This window comes from Rhinoraja longicauda, chromosome 1 (assembly GCF_053455715.1).
Source record: "Rhinoraja longicauda isolate Sanriku21f chromosome 1, sRhiLon1.1, whole genome shotgun sequence".
Lineage (NCBI taxonomy): Eukaryota > Metazoa > Chordata > Chondrichthyes > Rajiformes > Arhynchobatidae > Rhinoraja > Rhinoraja longicauda.
In genome coordinates, this window is record NC_135953.1 from 38086124 (window position 1) to 38105898 (window position 19775).

The 19775-nt window shown below is 41.7% G+C and overlaps 1 protein-coding gene across 1 annotated transcript in view; it reads left to right on the top strand.

Moving 5' to 3' along the window:
- The window catches only part of pdzd2 (PDZ domain containing 2), a 274116-nt gene that overhangs the window by 174460 nt on the left and 79881 nt on the right, over window positions 1-19775 (top strand). The window contains exons 9-13 of the mRNA XM_078395102.1: window positions 1478-1626; window positions 4162-4281; window positions 10665-10779; window positions 17342-17415; window positions 18238-18454. Coding sequence (XP_078251228.1) covers window positions 1478-1626; window positions 4162-4281; window positions 10665-10779; window positions 17342-17415; window positions 18238-18454 — 675 coding nt within the window. The remainder of the gene's footprint in view (window positions 1-1477; window positions 1627-4161; window positions 4282-10664; window positions 10780-17341; window positions 17416-18237; window positions 18455-19775) is intronic.

Genomic DNA, 19775 nt, shown 5'->3' on the forward strand with positions numbered 1-19775 from the left:
CAGATGGTATGAGTCAGAGTGAGATTGACCGATTGACCAAATGGTGCCAGCACAACAACCTGGCTCTCAATATCAGTAAAACCAATGAACTGATTGTGGACTTTGGAAGAGGAAGGATGAGGACCCACGATCCTGTTTATATTAACGGGACGATGGTGGAGTTAAATATTCCTGGGCGTGCATATTTCCGAAGATCTTTCCTGGACCCAGCACAATGATGCAATTGTAAATAAAGCCCATCAACACCTCTATTTCCTGAGAAGATTATGGAGATTTGGTATGTCAGAGAGGATTCTCTTGAACTTCTGCAGCTGTACAGTAGAGAGCATATTGACTGGTTGCATCATGGCCCGGTTCGGCCAGGAGCGAGGAAGACTGCAAAAAATTATGAACACTGCCCAGTCCGTCACCGGCTCTGACCTCCCCACCATCGAAGGGATTTACTGGAGTCGCTGCCTCAAAAAGGCAGCCGGCATCATCAGAGACCCACACCACCCTGGCCACACACTCATTTCACTCCTGCCATTGGGAAGGAGGTGCAGGAGCCTGAAAACTGTAACATCCAGGTTCAGGACAGGTTCTTCCCCACAGCCATTCTGCTATTAAACACTGCAACCTCAAATAAGCTCTGAACTACATAGACTATTATTGTTATTATTGTACTATTTTTGTTTGTGTTTTGTGTGTACGTATGTGTGTGTGTATATATATATGTATATATATATGTATGTATGATCTATATAATTATATATATATATATATATACATGATCTATATAATGTGTATTTGTGAGTATGTATATATACACACTGAACATTTTTTTCTCTCGTTTATTATACTGTTTACAGTGTACTATGTTTACATATTTTGTTGTACTGCTGCAAGTAAGAATTTCGTTATTCTATCTGGGACATATGACAATAAAACACTCTTGACTCTTGAAAGCTAAGATTTTAGATTTTTCACTAAATTCATACTTGTTTAGTGTGACCCTGCTGGTCAGGAATGCAATGAGGAAATTCAGGTATCAAATTCCACGAAAAGCATCTGTAAAAGCATTTTCGGCACGGTGGCGCAGCGGTAGAGTTGCTGCCTTACAGCGAATGCAGCGGCGGAGACTCAGGTTCGATCCTGACTACGGGCGCCGTCTGTACGGAGTTTGCACGTTCTCCCCGTGACCTGCGTGGGTTTTCTCCAAGATCTTCGGTTTCCTCCCACACTCCAAAGACGTACAGGTATGTAGGTTAATTGACTGGGTAAATGTAAAAATTGTCCCTAGTGTGTGTAGGATAGTGTTAATGTGCGGGGATCGTTGGGCGGCGCGGACCCAGTGGGCCGAAGGGCCTGTTTCCGCGCTGTACCTCTAAATCTAAAAAAAATCTAAAACTATAACGTGCAAAATGCAGTGAAATTTCTAATATAAGTTTCTGGTAGTTGGAACTGCCCATCTGAATGGCATTGTCTATGTCTTCAACAGGTGGAGGGAGCCGCTTGGAATCTGTTGGAGAAGATGATGAACTGATTGTGGAAAATGGTGAAACAAGTAGCGAAACATCAGAAAAGCCACCACGAGGGGGACGGAAACATTCCCTGCCCCAGCAGCTTAATACAGTCGGGCCCAGACAAGTACGTTCTTCGTTCCTCACTGTCTTTATCTTTCACACTGGGTAATAATTTTGGCCAATATTTCATCTCTGGTTCTTTTAAATTTGCAAACAAGAGTGACAATTTGTGCAAAAGAGAAAACTGAATCACAGAACACTGTGTCTGTTTACTTAGCCCAAAACATAACCTTTAGCAAAATTATCATCTTGCCATGGATTGATTCTAAGGACAATTCCAGAGATATTCCATTCCAAGAACAGGATTTATTTTGAGGAATGTTAACGCTGTGTGATGTAATTTCCAAAGCAACACAAATAAACATTGCTCCTTTTGAAAGTAAGGAAGCAGAAATAAAGGGCAATAAGAAAATGGAAGGTAAAAATATATTGTGCCCGTCTTCATCTTAGAAAACATTGAAAAGCATACTGGAATCGATGGGAATGAAAAGACAAATGAGATCAAGGAATTTAAAACTATGAAGATTGTTGTGAAAAACTAATAGGATGAAGGGCTGACAACCTTGACCTGGAAGCAGACTCCCAAAATTTATCATCTTCCAAAATTCCAGTGGACCAGAAAGCAGCAATCACCATGATGCTGTTTAAAAATCAAGAGAGAGAGAGAAAACCTATTAACTGGCTTGTAGTTTCCTAATTTATTTAGCTATTGGGAAATACCAGAAGTCAATGTTATGGAAGTGAATACAAAGCGATTATAAAGGCATGAAAGTTGATGTAGAACTAGAGCAGTTTTATAAAAGTGAAATAATATTTTGTATATGTATATATATATATATATATATATATATATATATATAGAAACATATTCCTTCCATTTCTTTTTGATCTGATAATCGATCGATCCTCACCCTCATTTTGTGCAATCTTTTATATAACCTCTTACCACTCTTACTAACTACCTTTAGAATCCAAATACACCAGATCCATTTGGTCCCCTTTATCGACCTTGATAGCTACTTCCACACAAAATATATATATATAGATAGATATATACAAAATGCTGGAGTAACTCAGCAGGTCAGGCAGCATCTCGGGAGAGAAGGAATGGGTGACGTTTCGGGTCGAGACCCTTCTTCAGACTGAAGAAGGGTCTCGACCCGAAACGTCACCCATTCCTTCTCTCCCGAGATGCTGCCTGACCTGCTGAGTTACTCCAGCACTTTGTGAATAAATCGATTTGTACCAGCATCTGCAGTTATTTTCGTATACTATATAGATAGATATATATTTTGTTTAGACAAAATATCTATCTATGTATATATATATATATATATATTTATATTTATATATATAGATATAGATAGATATATATTTTGTGTGGAAGTAGCTATCAAGGTTGATACAGGGGACCAAATGGATCTGGTGGTGTATAACAAAGGAAAGTGTGAGATTAGCTACTTTGATAGGAAGAATAGAAAAGGAAAATATTAATTAAATGATCGGAGACTATTAAATAAATAGAGACTGCTGGAATTACTCAGCAAGTAAGAGAGCATCTATTGAGAGAGAAACAAGATTAATGTTGAAGGAATTGAATAGAAGTCTGAAGAAGGGTCTCGACTTGAAACGTCATCCATTCCTTCTCTCCAGAGATGCTGTCTGTCCCGCTGAATTACTCCAACATTTTGTGTCTATCTTCGGTGTAAACCAGCATCTGCAGTTCCTTCCCACACATCCAGATTTATTTGTACAATGAAGACTCAAATGAGGAGGAATATTATCGCCTTAGGAATTCTCTATCGCTGGATGCCTCCAGATGCTTCTGGCTAATTAAATGTATTCAAGCCTGAAGTATGTTTTTAAACTAATCAAGTCTACTTAAAATAATCAAAGGTTATAGAGATCAGTGAAGGAAGTGAAGCTGAGATCAAAGTTCAGATCAATAATATTCTTGTTGAGTGATGAAGCAGGCCAAAGTGGACCAATGGGTGATTGCAACTAAATCTTAGTTACCATTTAATCTGTTCTCTTGTGGGGAAGGCTATAATTTGACATATGATTAGTACATTGCCCTTTTCATCAAATTTACAACAGAATGTGCCGTTCAATTAGTAGGCTCCGCCATGGATTCATGGCAAATTATTTGTGGAGGAACAGATTGCCATCGTTCCCAGTGACATTCATGAATTGGATAAAATTACAACAGAAACTGGACTTTACCCTCAGGAAGTTAAAAGCACCATTTAAGGCTGGACTTTAGGGTTCATTACTTGAGCATTGGGGTACATATTAGAAACTGGCATGGTGGCTCTACATGAATTGTCATTGCCAAATCTAATGGATAGATAATTATGTGCAATGAGAAGCATGTTGATCTGGCTGATCTTTTTATTGATCAATGCTTGCATCACATGAAGCATTGTGATTAGACTGATTTTATAAAAATGTACTATTCTGGATCACTCTTGAGTTGGGAATCTCTCACTGCTTAATTGTCTGTGCACTGCCTTGGTTGAGTGAGTTTCCAGAAATTCTCATTTCTAGTCTTAGGTTGATGCTACCTCATGCTACCTTGTTCTTTGTATATAATTTATAGGAGTATCAAATTATTAAAAAGTCAGCACGTTCCTTGAGTACAGTCCAAGTGGAATCACCATGGCGACTAGCCCAGCCTTCAATCATCTCCAACATTGTTCTAATGAAAGGACAAGGAAAGGTAAGCATCTACACAATCTAAGATTACTTTTGTTCCTCTTATTACTTCTAACCATATATATTTTGTACGGTCTTTGTTCTGCCTTATTTTTTTTATCTCATTACAGTGTTTTGTATGGCAAGGAATGAAAGGTAGTCTTTAATGTAAAACACTTTTGAATTTCCAGATGTACAGCCAAAATGCAAGTTTTCTTTTAACTTTGAAGTTGGAATGTTGCTCATCTATCTCCCTGCTCCAGGAAGCATGTTGAGTTGATTTTCCCTCAGCCCAGAAAAATGTGTATAAGTTTGGCCCAATTTAACTGAGAACAGGGATTGAATGCCTTGTGCTTGCTTCACTGCACATCACACAAAGCTTTTAATAGTTTTCAATGTAAGGAACTTCAGTTTGGACTTCTGCCAGAATTCATTATGTTTTTTTCAAAAGATGAATGAAAATATTTGAAAACGCAAATCAACTTCTCCAATTGTGGTGACCCGATGAGAAAGTAAGATGAAGCAGAAAGCCATTGAACCTCCATAGACAATGCACTAGTCCCTCACACATTCCTACACTTAGAAAACGTAACCAGCAACATGTACGAGTGAAGTATGAGAGTACAAAATTGCAAAACATTGCACTCCATCTGGCTGGATTTAAAAAAAAAGAAAAATATTGAAGTTTTCCCTGAATCCCACAAGGTAAGTTCTGAAATCCACAATATTCAGCTTTGCATGAAAGCTTTGATATGCTGAAGCTCGCGTTGTCTTTTTCAGTGTAGCATTCTCTATTAATCTAATGATTGATTGATGGAAAGATGCAGCATGGAAACAGGCCCTGCAGCCCAATGAGTCCATATCAATCACCCGTTCACACTGGGTCTATTTTATCCCACTTTTGCATCCACTGCCTAGGGGCAATTTATAGAGGCCCATTATCCTACAAACCCGCATGTGTTTGGGAAACTGGAGCATCCAGAGGAACCCCATGCGGTCACAGGGAGAATGCGCAAACTCCACACAGGCAGTACCCAACGCTAGATTCATACCTGAGTCTCTGGCCCTGTGAGGCACAGCTCCACCAGCTGTGCTACTGTGCTGCCTGGTACTTCCTGCAGCTGCCAGTGTTTAACCTAACAGGTATAATCTCCACAACTAGCTGTTAAGGGAGCATGCAGTAATACAAGTAACACATTTCCAGCTTCAGCATATTGTTGCCACTAAATGAATGAGCGTGCTAATGGTGGGAGGGTTTGAGAGAGTACCCCTAGTTGGGTCAGAAAGACCTGCACAGGTTGATGAAGAACAATGCCAGCAGGCAGCATGTTCTTTGTTTAAGGAGGTAGAGAGACCCTATTGAGATGACCCTGCTGAAGAAGGGACTCGACCCGAAACGTCACCCATTCCTTCCCATTCCCAGGAATCTTCAACCCACAATGTTTGTGCTGAACATAATAACAACTTAAACTAAACCCTTCTCCCTGCTTGTGATCCATATCCCTCCATTCCCTGTATGGTCATGTGCATTTAAAGTTGCATCTGCTTCATATCAGTTGGAAGAGTGAATTTCTAGGTTTTTGTTATTGAGGAAGTGAATTGAAATTGAAATTAGCATTAAACATTCAGGTTCTCTGTTCTACGAAACACCGAAAAATAGGAGCAGGTGAAGGCCATCCAGTCCTTCCAACCTCCTCCTTTTAATACAATCATGGCTGATCATCCAAATTTAGCACCTTGCTCCTGCCATATGTCCACATCCCCTGATCTCTTTAATTATAATGAAATATGAATCCATCAATGTGAGACAAAAAAATATATCTTGTGAACGTATTTATTTTATACTTGTTAAACTTCGGGCATCTCAGGGGCAGACAAATAACTTTCAAACATTATCATATCATATATATACAGCCGGAAACAGGCCTTTTTCGGCCCACCAAGTCCGTGCCGCCCAGTGATCCCCGTACATTAACACTATCCTACACCCACTAGGGACAATTTTTACATTTACCCAGCCAATTAACCTACATTAAAAATTACTCTTTACAAATTGCTGCTCTCTCTTTCTTGAAGGTGGTACAAAACACAAGAGCACAAACCACAATTATTTTCCACTCAGTAATAACTATATTAAATAATACCTGGAATATTTTGATTTCTTTCCTCTGATTTTGTACGTGCACTACAGATCTGCAGTGGCCCATTAGAGGGCAGGTCTGCTGCTACAGGATTGCTCCCTACTTGCCTGGAGAGTGCATAAGATCAAAAGGTCATAAAGGATAGTAGAATCAGGCCATTCGGCCCATCAAGTCTACTCAGCCATTCAATCATGGCTAATCTATCTCTCCCTCCTAACCCCATTCTCCTGCCTTCTCCCCATAACCTCTGACACCTGCACTAATCAAGAATCTATCTATTTCTACCTTAAAAATATCCACTGACTTAGCCTCCACACCCTTCTGTGGCAAAGAATTCTACAGATTCACCACCCTCTGACTAAAGACATTTCGCCTCATCTCCTTCCGGAAAGAACGTCCTTTAATTCTGAGGCTATGACCTCTAGTCCTAGACTCACCCACTAGTGCAAACATCCTCTCCACATCCACACTATCCAAGCCATCGCACCGTAAATGTGGATGCAGACCCAAAGTGAGCCCAGCTCCCAGCAGGTTGTCATGGTGATACGCAGTGCAGCGCTGCCTTGGTGGAAATGGCTGGTTACACTCAAAGTGCTCTGACAGCCTGTAAGGTCTACTTCCAACTTTGCCAGCTGTCAAATCTGCTGCTATTATTGATAATTAATGACATCTTTTACATTCACAAGGACCTTATATCACTTGTGATCTGTCAAAATACTTTGGAAGTTTTTAATTATTTAAAGAAATTAAAATATGACGATGAATCTTCCTTGAAGATTTCATGAGGGGAATCTTGCGTTAAAAATTTAAGGATGAAGTGTGACTTGGGCATGATTTTTTAGTTAATATTTCTTTTTTTTTTGTCTTCTTGGATGGTAGACCTTGAGATTTAGGAGATTTTTAAGTAGTCCAGATGTGTAACTGCAGTTCATACTTTAGATGGTATACTGCAGTTATTGGGTCAGAAGATGGATCCTAATCCGAAATGTCCAAAGGATCCCAATCCCTATCCATGTTCTTCAGAGAGGCTGCCTGGTCCGCTGAGTTACTCTGGCACTTTGTGCATTTTTGTGTAATTCAGCATCTGCAGTTCCTTGCTTATACACTGCAGTTATGTTAAGGTATTGTAGAAGGGGTACACACAAAATCCTGGAGTAACTCAGCGGGACAGGCAGCATCTCTGGAGAGAAGGAATGGGTGACATTTCAGGTCAAGACCCATCTTCAGTCTGTTGTCAGGGGAGTGGGTGGGACAGAGATAGAATATAGTCGGAGACAGTAAGACTGGTGGGAGAACTGGGAAGGGGGAGGGGATGGAGAGAGAGGGAAAGCAAGGGCTATTTGAAGTTAGAGAGGTCAATGTTCATATCGCTGGGGTGTAAGCAACCCAAGCAAAATATGAGGCGCTGTTCCTCCAGTTTGCGCTGGACCTCACTCTGACAATGGAGGAGGCCCAGGACAGAAAGGTCAGATTGGGAATGGGAGGGGGAGTTAAAGTGCTGAGCAACCGGGAGATCAGGTAGGTTAAGGCGGACTGAGCGGAGGTGTTCGGCAAAATGTCGCCGAGCCTGTGCTTGGTCTTGCCAATGTACAGAAGCTGACACCGGAAACAGCAGATACAGTAGATGAGGTTGGAGGAGGTGCAAGTGAACCTCTGCCTCACCTGAAAAGACTGTCGGGGTCTTTGGATGGAGTCGAGGGGGGAAGTAAAGGGACAGGTGTTGCATCTCCTGCAGTTGCTGGGGAAAGTATCTGGGGAGAGGGTGGTTTGGGTGGGAAGGGAAGAATTAACCAGGGAGTTGCGGAGGGAACGGTCTGCGGAAAGCAGAAAGAGGTGGAGATGGGAAGATGTGGCCAGTAGTGGGATCCCGTTGGAGGTGGCGAAAGTGTTGGAGGATTATATGCTGTATGCGACGGCTGATGGGGTGGAAGGTGAGGGTAAGGGGGACTCTGTCCTTGTTGCGAATGGGGGGAGGGGGAGCAAGAGCTCCCCTACGGGATATCGAGGAGACCCTGGTAAAAGCCTCATCTATAATGGAAGAGGGGAACCTCTGTTTCCTAAAGATTGAGGACATCTCTGATAATCTAGTATGGGAAACCTCATCCTGGGCGCAGATGCGGCGTAGACGGAGAAATTGGGAGTAGGGGATAGAGACTTTACAGGAAGCAGGGTGGGAAGAAGTGTAGTCTAGATAGCTGTGGGAGTCAGTCGGTTTGTCATGGATGTCGGTCAATAGTCTGTCTCCTGTGGTGGAGACGGTGAGATCCAGAAACGGTAGGGAGATGGTCTAAATGAATTTGAGTGCAGGATGGAAATTAGTCATGAAGTTGATGAAGTCAGTGAGTGCTGCATGGGTGCAGGAGGCAGCACCGATGCAGTCGTCAATGTAACGGAGGTAGAATTCGGGGATAGGGCCAGTGTATTCCTGGAACGGGGATTGTTCGACGTACCCTACAAAGAGGCAGGCATAGCTGGGGCCCATGTGAGTGCTCATAGCTATGCCTTGGATTTGGAGGAAGTGGGAGGAGTTGAAGGAGAAGTTGTTGAGGGTAAGGACCAGCTCTGCTAGGCGGAGGAGAGTATTGGTAGATGGAAATTGTAGAAGTAGAAGGGTTGAATATTTATGATTGATGAGGAACCAGTCGAGCAAGCTGTCTTGTGCTCGGGTGTCAACCTGCTTGAGAGTTGTTGGAACCGCATTCATCCAGGCAAATGGAAAGTATTCCAATGCACTTTGGCCATGGCAAAGCTTTGGTGAATCAGTGTGGGGAAGTGGGAGGCTCCTATGGTATTACTCACAGGTGTCAAAGGTTTTGACACTTCCTTGTAGAAACAGGGAACTGCAGATGCTGGTTTATGAGAAAAGACACAAAGTGCTGGAGTAATTCAGCGGGTCAAGCAGCATCTCTGGAGAACATGGATTGGTGATGTATAGGAACTTGAAAACCACCACCACCACCGGGTTCAAGAACGGTTTCTTCTCAGAAACCATTGGACTGCTGAACACTGCACAATACCAACCACAACACTACCTCACTAACTGTGATCTATGATGGACTTTGTTTTGGTTGCACTACATACTTCCGTTTTGCACTATTATGGGATGGTTACGTAGTATTACTTATTACTCATTTCTCATATTATTGGTTATTTTATATTTATTTGTGTTTTATTGTAAATAGGCTTGTAAGTAAGAATGTCATTGTTCCTTTGCCAGTACATATTGACAATTAAATATTCTTGCCTCTTTAGCCCATTTACTAATGATCCATAAGCATTTAACACACAGTAGTTTGGTTTAATAACATTTTGAACACCTTGTTAATTAAACACATACAGAGAAAGGTGAGGTATTGTATTTTGGGAGCACGAACATGGGCAGAACTTACACAGTGAACGTTAGGGTTCTGGGGAGTGTTGTAGACAGAGGGATCTAGGAGTACAGGTACATAGTTTGTTGAAAGTGGCATCATGGGTAGATAGGGTGGTCAAAAAGGTTTTAGGCACTTTGGCCTTCATCAGTCAGAGTATTGGGTATAGAAGATGGGAGGTCATGTTGCAGTTGTATAAGACGTTGGTGAGGCCACATTTAGAGTATTGTTTTCAGTTTTGGGCACCATGTTATCGGAAAGATGCTGTCCAGCCGGAAAGAGAAGATTTATGAGGATATTGCCAGGACTCGAGGGCCTGAGCTATAGGGAGAAGTTGAGCAGGCTAGGACTATTCCTTGGAGTGCAGGAAGATGAGGGGTGATCTTATAGAGGTGTACAAAGTCATGAGAGGAATAGATCGGGTAGACACACAGTGTCTCTTGCCCAAAGTAGGGGAATCGAGAACCAGAAGACATGGATTGAAGGTGAGGGTGGAAAGATTTAATAGGAGCCTGAGGGGTAACCTTTTAATGCAAAGGGTGGTAGGTGTATTGATCGAGCTGCCGGAGGAGGTAGTTGAGGCAGGGACTATTGAAACGTTTTAGAAACATTTAGACAGGTACATGGATAGGATGGGTTTAGAGGGATATTGGCCAAATGCAGGCAGGTGGGACTAGTGTAGATGGGACATACTGACCGGTGTGGGCAAGTTGGGCCAAAGGGCCTGTTTCCATGCTATAAGACTCTATGACATGGTATTATCTGTATATTCAATCCACGTTGGTAAAAATAATTGCTGAAGAATATTTATTTAATGAAAGATTGCAATGCATTTATCAGAATAAATTGACTAAATTGTGAGATCTTAATTATTCTATGTTAACTGTATTTTACAGGGTCTTGGTTTCAGCATAGTTGGTGGCCAGGATTCTGCCCGAGGACGGATGGGAATATTTGTTAAAACCATTTTTCCAAACGGAGCAGCTGCGGCTGATGGAAGATTGAAGGAAGGTCTGATTCTTTCAAACTCGCGTTAATTGCCATAACTAAGAGCTATTCTAAATTTCAACTAATTACTGTGTTCAATTGCTCTTACCATTATTAGATTTCCAATTCATTTGCCATTGGGTGAGGCATGCATCTGACACCTGTTTTTATATGAACCGACAAAATTGTTTCCACCTTAATGATATGGTTGTGATTGTGCAGGAACATTCTATTTGTAGTCCCATCTGCAAATGCCTTAAACAGAGAAGATAGGATGATCATAAATATTTGGGAGGTTGACTAAGATCTCAATCTCTGAGGCTTATTTAGGTGTATAAAAAATAGTTATGAAATTAAAGTTCATTATAAATATCTAATTTAAGGTCTGGAATAGCCTCGCAAAATATTTACGTGCAGATGTTTCCAAAAATGGGCCATATCTCAGGCCAGTGATGGCTCTGCTCAGTTTTGGTTTTGAGTTTTAGTAAGATTGATAGAAAGATTGCAAAATGGATATCAGCAGTTGTTCAGAAAAAGTTCAGGTTTTAAAGAATCCATGATGTAACATGAAACCATATCTTCATTGATTGATCTGGCGACCAATGTATTAAGCCAAATCTTATGACCTCACATTTATTTTAGAGTTCAGCCCTCTGCTTTACCCCTGGTAGGTGTGGGCAGGCAATAAATCTTTACGATGAGCCAGATTCAGCTCAGTTCAGTCCAATTCAAGATTTAGTTTGCTGTTGTGCTTCAATTTACTATCTTTTACTCATCAAGCAAATCTAATAAACCAGAATATTTACCATTTGGGAAATTACAAGCAAGTCTCTTAGATGTTTTAATTGATGTTTAAAACCTTTGAGAGTACATACCCAGTGCATGTTTTCAGAGTTAGAACTATCTTCACTGGGGGGGGGGAAAAACCCTCAACGACACAAACAATTTACTTAGGAAAGAGGAAATGTGAACAGCTTACATGGATATCTAGCAATGGCAAGGTCTTTTTGAAATTATGTTTCAATATTAAATGATTATGAGGATGAAATGGCTTGAAGCATATACTAACTTGAATTTTTTTATCTCATAATTTGCATGAATTTTAGAGCTAATAAAGTTTATTATGTCACTCTTTAAGGCCATTTACATTTTGTACGTAGTTTTATTATTTTGTTTATGTAGTTTCATATAAATTACATTTCTGAACTTGAATAATTCTTTATAGATGGACAGATGGAGCAGTGAGAATTATATGTTCCAGATAACTGATTTTATGAAAAACTTTACTTACCCCTTTGGTGTAGTTCCTTCCACCAACTATGTTATTGCAGAGAACATAGAATAGTACAGGACAGGAACAGGTCTTTTGGCCCACAATGTCTCTGCTGAACATGATATCATATCATATCATATCATATCATATATATACAGCCGGAAACAGGCCTTTTCGGCCCTCCAAGTCCGTGCCGCCCAGCGATCCCCGTACATTAACACTATCCTACACCCACTAGGGACAATTTTTACATTTACCCAGCCAATTAACCTACATACCTGTACGTCTTTGGAGTGTGGGAGGAAACCGAAGATCTCGGAGAAAACCCACGCAGGTCACGGGGAGAACGTACAAACTCCTTACAGTGCAGCACCCGTAGTCAGGATCGAACCTGAGTCTCCGGCGCTGCATTCGCTGTAATGCAGCAACTCTACCGCATGCATGATTCCATAAATTAATTACTCAAACCCATCTGAACCCAAGAGACTTGAAACTGATGGTGAAGATTTAACCATGGGAAATGTATCATTAATTAGCACAAGACAAAGTAATTCATTTTTCTGGCACTGATTAGCAGAATTGCACAGGGTGAAGCCAACCAACTCAGGAGTATTGCCCGTCTCTTTCTCTTCATCTGTGTAGCAGCTGATGAAATGGGAGGTGCCCCTTGTCGGAGGCCTTTCCAAGATGCTGCGGTGCCCTCCCGAGGTTCGTCCGTCAGTGGGACCTCGCCCAAAGGCACGACGGTCGACGGGACCATGAACTCACCCGAAGGATCAGCGGTTGACCGGAACGGGAACCCGCCTGAAGGCTCATCGGTCGACAGAACCTCACCCGAAGGCTCAGCGGTCAGCTAGACTGTGAACCTGCCTGAAGGCTTGTCGGTCGGTGGGACCAGGAACCTGCCCGAAGGCTGTTCGGATGGCATTACCAGGAGGGAGCTGGAGCCATAAGGAGTGTGGGCCAGTAGTCGTGTGAACCGGCACTCCTGGTACGCAAAGAGGGCCAGATGGGCCGACAAGACTTTGGATTTTGAATAATGGCACCAAAATGGCAGAACTATTATCAAAATAAAAACAGCAATGGATGACGATAAGAATTAAAAAAACAAAATAAAATGACAGTATGTGAAAGAACTAGCCAGAAATATAACAGATGGTAAGAATGCATTTCAAACATAGAAACATAGAAAATAGGTGCAGGAGTAGGCCATTCGGCCCTTCGAGCCTGCACCGCCATTCAATATGATCATGGCTGATCATCCAACTCAGTACCCTGTACCTGCCTTCTCTCCATACCCACTGATCCCTTTAGCCACAAGGGCCACATCTAACTCCCTCTTAAATATAGCCAATGAACTGGCCTCAACTACCTTCTGTGGCAGAGAATTCCACAGATTCACCACTCTGTGTGTGAAAAAAAACGTTCTCATCTCGGTCCTAAAAGACTTCCCCCTTATCCTTAAACTGTGACCCCTTGTTCTGGACTTCCCCAACATCGGGAACAATCTTCTTGCATCTAGCCCGTCCAACCCCTTAAGAATTTTGTAAGTTTCTATAAGATCCCCCCTCAATCCTCTAAATTCCAGCGAGTACAAGCCGAGTCTATCCAGTCTTTCTTCATATGAAAGTCCTGCCATCCCAGGAATCAATCTGGTGAACGGAAGAGTTACCCACAAAGTGAGCATTGTGCAAAGCCCAATAGAAAGTGAGTCGGGATAATTAATTGTGGGAAGCTAAGCATTAGCAAATGAATAAAGCAGGTATTTGCATCAACCTTCATTTTAGAGGATATAAGCAACATCCCAAAAATAGCTCTGAATCAGGAAATGGAAGCGAGGGCAGAGCTCAGGAAGATTATTTAGTTTATTGCAGGGAGACTCACAGGTGAAATGAGAACATGAATTAGCACATATGATTATGATATTGTTGCAATCAGAAAAGTAACTCAGGGAAGGGCAGAACTGGCAGGTCAATGAACTGGGTGTAGATGTTTCAAGCATGATAGAGTGAGATGCAGAGGGGATGGGATGTTGCACTGCTGATCAGGCAGAATGTTGCGGTAGTACATAGGGATGCTATCCTAGAGAGATCGGACAAAGAGGCTATATGGGTAGAACTATAGGATCAGAAAGGGTCAATCACTTTTTTGGTTTTATACTATAGGCCTCCCGCTATGTTCAATAGTCAGTGGGAATTAGAAGTCCAGATTAGGAGGTGGATCGCAAAAGGGTGTTAAATCAATACGTTTCTGGTTAAGAGGGGCTTTTTTATCATATTTTGCATAATCTTTAGCCACAGGTGAGGTGCCAGAATACTGGAGGATTGAGTTATACAGCATGGAAATACACTCTCTGATTAAATTCAATTACGCCAATTGAGATGCTCCATTTAAGCTAGTCGCATTTGCAGCCATTTGGTCCATATTTCTCTAAGCCATGTACCTGTCCAAATGTCTTTTAAATTTTGGTATTGGACTCACCTCAACTACCTTGTCTGGAAGCTCATTCCATCTCCCCACTATGAGTGAAAATGTTGCCCCTCGGGTTCATATTAAATGTTTCCCCTCTCACAATAAACACATGTCCTCTGCTTTTTGATTCCCCTGTTCTGTGTAAATGATTCTGTGCATTCACCTATCTGTTCTCCTCATGATATTCTACACCTCTCTAAGATCGCCCCTCAGCCACCTGCTCTCCAAGGAATACAGTCCTAGCCTGCCCAACTTCTCGCGACAAATCACCTGTCAAGTCCTGGCAACATCTTCATAAATCTTCTCCGCATTCTCTCTACCTTAATGACATACTTCCTATAAGCAGTGTGATTAAAACCGAGCACTACTCGAATATGGCCTCACTAATATATTGTACAAGTGCAAAATAAGGTCCCAACATCTATACTCAATACCTTGACAATGTGGCCAATGTGCCAGAAGCCTTCTTGACCACCCAATCTACCTGTGGTGCCATTTTCAGGGAACCTAGATCCTTCTTTTCCAATGTTCTTTCTAATCTCTCGACTCTGGATCAGTTCCTGTGAACTGGAGGGTAGCCAATGTAACTCCACTTTTTAAGAATGGAGGGAGAGAGAAAACAGCTCATTATAATAGACAATAGGTGCAGTAGGCCATTCAGCCCTTCGAGCCAGCACCGCCATTCAATGTGATCATGGCTGATCAATCACAATCAGTACCCCGTTCCTGCCTTCTCCCCATACCCCCTGACTCCGCTATCTTTAAGAGCTCTATCTAGCTCTCTCTTGAAAGCATTCAGAGAATTGGCCTCCACTGCCTTCTGAGGCAGAGAATTCCACAGATTTGCAACTCTCTGACTGAAAAAGTTTTTCCTCATCTTCGTTCTAAATGGCCTACCCCTTATTCTTAAACTGTGGCCCCTGGTTCTGGACTCCCCCAACATTGAGAACATGTTTCCTGCCTCTAACGTGTCCAATCCCTTAATAATCTTATATGTTTCAATAAGATCCCCTCTCATCCTTCTAAATTCCAGCGTATACAAGCCCAGCCGCTCCAGTCTTTCAACATACGATAGTCCCGCCATTCCGGGAATTAACCTAGTGAACCTACGCTGCACGCCCTCAATAGCAAGAATATTCTTCCTCAAATTTGGAGACCAAAACTGCACACAGTACTCCAGGTGCAGTCTCACTAGGGCCCTCTTGTTATAGAACAGTTAGCCTTACATCGGTGGTGGGGAAGATGCTTGAGTCGATTATTAAAGTTGCTACAGCAGTGCATTTGGAAAGCAGTGACAGGATCGGTCAAAGTCAGCATGGATTTATGAAGGGGAAATCATGCTTGACTAATCTAATCGCCAGACTTCTATTTTCTAGTTGTGGCCTACAAAAGCAACATTGTTCACCATAGCATTTTTCAGACTGGAGGCCTGTGATGAGTGGTGATCCTCAGGGATCCTGGATAGACTTATCTCGGGGTCCAAAGGAAATGGGGAATGGCCTTGCTGACAGTTGTTCTCACCCACAAATTCTGTTGACCCACTGAGGGAATAATGAAGTTAGCTTTACTATGAATCTAGCAGAAGGCAACAAAACAAAAGTTATTAATGTGGCAGTATCCAGATTAGAATGGAATCCAAAAGGAATAGATCAGAGTCAGCCAGGGTTGAGGAATGCATCCTGGCAGAATGCTGAAAATATGGGAAAAACTAGATACTGGATAACTGGTTAAAAAAAAGTTCAAAAATCCAAAAGACAGAGTTTGCATTGTTGCAACATAGATCCAGGATGAGTGGGTTTTAGAAACAATCTATATTCATATAGAACATCTGATCCATTTGGATAGCATGCAAGATAAATTTTTTCACACTATTTTCACATTTGACAATAATAAACTTAAATCTTAATAGAAACATAACCTTTCATATCCATGTGCCTGTCCAAATATATTTTAAACATTGTATTTCTGTTGCTATTGTTGCTGGGGCCAGAATAATGGAATTAAGGGAGCATCTTATGCGGCGGTCAGTTCAACATACATCCATGCACTAAACTGCGTATGTGATGGGGATGTTCTTAAGTTCTCTTGAATATTCCATCAGGAGCACGTCTGGATCGGGGGTATTGCCATGAGGTCTTGTGCTTATCTCTTTGATGAAGGCTTATCTGATGCTGATAATTGCTCATGAAATGAGAGTCGATCCCTGATGTAACAGTCATGATGGAGTGACTGATATTGCAGGACAGGAGGTGACAGTGATGCACATTGCTGCTGCTGATCCATGGAATGCATGGACTTTGCTTTCGGCTGCCAAATCTGTCCGAGTCTGTTTCATTTGGTATGATTGTGGACCCATGGAGACTACACCATGGAGACTATCCTCAATGTGAAGACAACTAACAATAATAAATAAATGTTGAAACATTGAAGAAGGGTCTCGACCCGAAATGTCACGTATCAATCTGAAGAAGGATCTCGACCCAAAACATCACCTATCAGTCTGAAGAAGATATCGATCCGAAATGTCACCCTTTGAGTCTGAAGAAGGGTCTCGACCTGAAACGTCACCTATCCATGTTCCCCAGAGATGTTGCCTGACTTGCTGTTACTCCAGCACTTTGTATCCTGTAATGAATAAATGTTATCTATTTCTTATTTCATTGCTTCACCTGTGACTTTGTTTCTTGAAGTAAATTTCACAACCTTTTGGTTTTAATTCATTTCTCATTAGGGTGCCTGGATATTATTTTTAGAAAAGCATTTAAAAATTAATCATAAATGGTATCCTTATAAAAGGATAAAATAATTTGATGATTGATAGATGTGTACTGTATTCAACAGGAGATGAAATTCTAGAAGTTAATGGGGAATCTCTGCAAGGACTAACGCATCAACAAGCCATACAGATCTTTAAGGTAAAATATCATGTGGAATATAAAACTCAAAAGGGACAGGAGTAAAATTAAGTCATTCAGTCCATTAAGTGTACTCCGCCATTCAATCATGGCTGATCTATCTCTCCCTCCTAACCCCATTCTCCTGCCTTCTCCCCATAACCTCTGACACCTGTACTAACCACGATTCTGCCTTAAAAATATCCATAGCATTCTGTGGCAAAAGAATTCCACAGATTCACCACCCTCTGACTAAAGAAATTTCTCTTCATCTCCTTCCTAAAGGAACGTCCTTTAATTCTGAGGCTACGACCTCTAGTCCTAGACTCTCCCACTTGTGGAAACAGCTCCACATCCACTCTATCCAAGCCTTTCACTATTCTGTATGTCTTAACTCTTAAGTCAATACCACACTGAATGGTGACTGGCATTTCGCAAGAGCACAATGATTAGTATGATTAGTCTGAAGGGAAAAATGATTAACCAGGCAATTTTATTTTCTAAGTAGACAGTCTGGAAATTTTGTGAAATAAAATAAATATTTATATTGTCCAACTTCCAACTCCTAGACTATTAGTTTTACTGTTGTATTAGGATATCTGCTTCCGATCCATATCAGGAAATATACTTATGCCCAAGCACCCATGTTATATATCAATATAAAATTGATGTAAAGCTCTATTTTGAATGTGGTGTTTAAAAGCAAATATTTGCTTATTACAGCTGATCAATTAGGGACACTACAAAATCGGGTGTCTTGCCCCTACAAAGTTTATCCTTAAAATTGGACTGCTTATTAACTCATTCATCTGTCGGTGCTTTGATTTATTTTGTTCCTGACAGCAACTGAGAAAAGGAGTTGTGACCCTAACCGTTCGTACCAGGTTGCGCAGTCCCAGCCTTACTCCATGTCCCACTCCCACACTGATGAGTCGGTCCAGCTCTCCCAATTCCAATGTCAGTGGTGGAACTCCAACACCAGGCTCAGAAGAGGGGGATAATCCTCGCAAGGGGCCAGGACCAAAGGATCGAATCATAATGGAGGTGACGTTGAAGAAAGGTAAGGCCACTGCACAGGAAACAAGCAAAATTAATTTCAGCTCTAGCAAAAGAAGGAAGGTGCGACGGAAGTGAATACAGAGGCAAATGCAGCCACTAATAGTATTTAATCATCTTATTCTGGAAAGTAGAAGAAATCGTGTTGTTTAACCCTTCCCCGCATAGTCAAAGTAATAGAGAAACAAGGAACTGCAGATAGTTTACAAATGACACAAATGGCTGGAGTAACTGAGTGGATCAGGCAGCATCTCTGGAGAACACAGACAGGTGACGTTTCTGGTCGCTTCTTAAGTTGGCTTCACCCTGCAGCAGTACCCCACTAGTCACTGCCTGCCATTCAGAAAGGGACCCATTTATCCCCATTCTTTGCTTTCTGTCTGTCAACCAATTTTCTATCCATGTCAGTACCCTACCCCCAATACCATGTGCTCTAATTTTGGCCACTAATCTCCTACGTGGGACCTTGTCGAATGCTTTCTGAAAGTCAAGGTACACCACATCAACCGGCTCTCCGCCGTCAATTTTCCTAGTTACATCCTCAAAAAATTCCAGAAGATTAGTCAAGCATGATTTCCCCTTCGTAAATCCATGCTGACTCGGAATGATCCTGTTACTGCTATCCAAATACTCCGCAATTTTGTCTTTTATAATTAACTCCAGCATCTTCCCCACCACTGATGTCAGACTAACTGGTCTATAATTTCCATTTTTCTCTCTCCCTCCTTTCTTAAAATGTGGGATAACATTAGCTCCACCAATCCACAGGAACTGATCCTGAATCTATAGAACATTGGAAAATGATCACCAATGCGTCCACGATTGCTAGAGCCACCTCCTTAAGTACCCTGGGATGCAGACCATCAGGCCCTGGGGATTTATCAGCCTTCAGTCCCATCAGTCTACCCAACACCATTTCCTGCCTAATGTGAATTTCCTTCAGTTCCTCCGTCACCCTAGGATCTCTGGCCACTAGAACATCTGGGAGATTGTTTGTATCTTCCTTAGTGAAGACAGATCCAAAGTACCGGTTCAACTCGTCCGCCATTTCCTTGTTCCCCACAATAAATTCCCCTGCTTCTGTCTTCAAGGGACCCACATTTGCCTTGACTATTTTTTTCCTCTTCACATACCTAAAAAAGCTTTTACTATCCTCCTTTATATTATTGGCTAGCTTACCCTCGTACTTCGTGAAGCATTCGTGAATGCTTCCATTGCACCATTTATATGATAGATATAAAGGAAGGTTTTACAGTTTTACAAATTCAGTCACCTCAGCAGACGACAACCTGAGTACATGCTGGGAGGACCAACAAACATCTCGG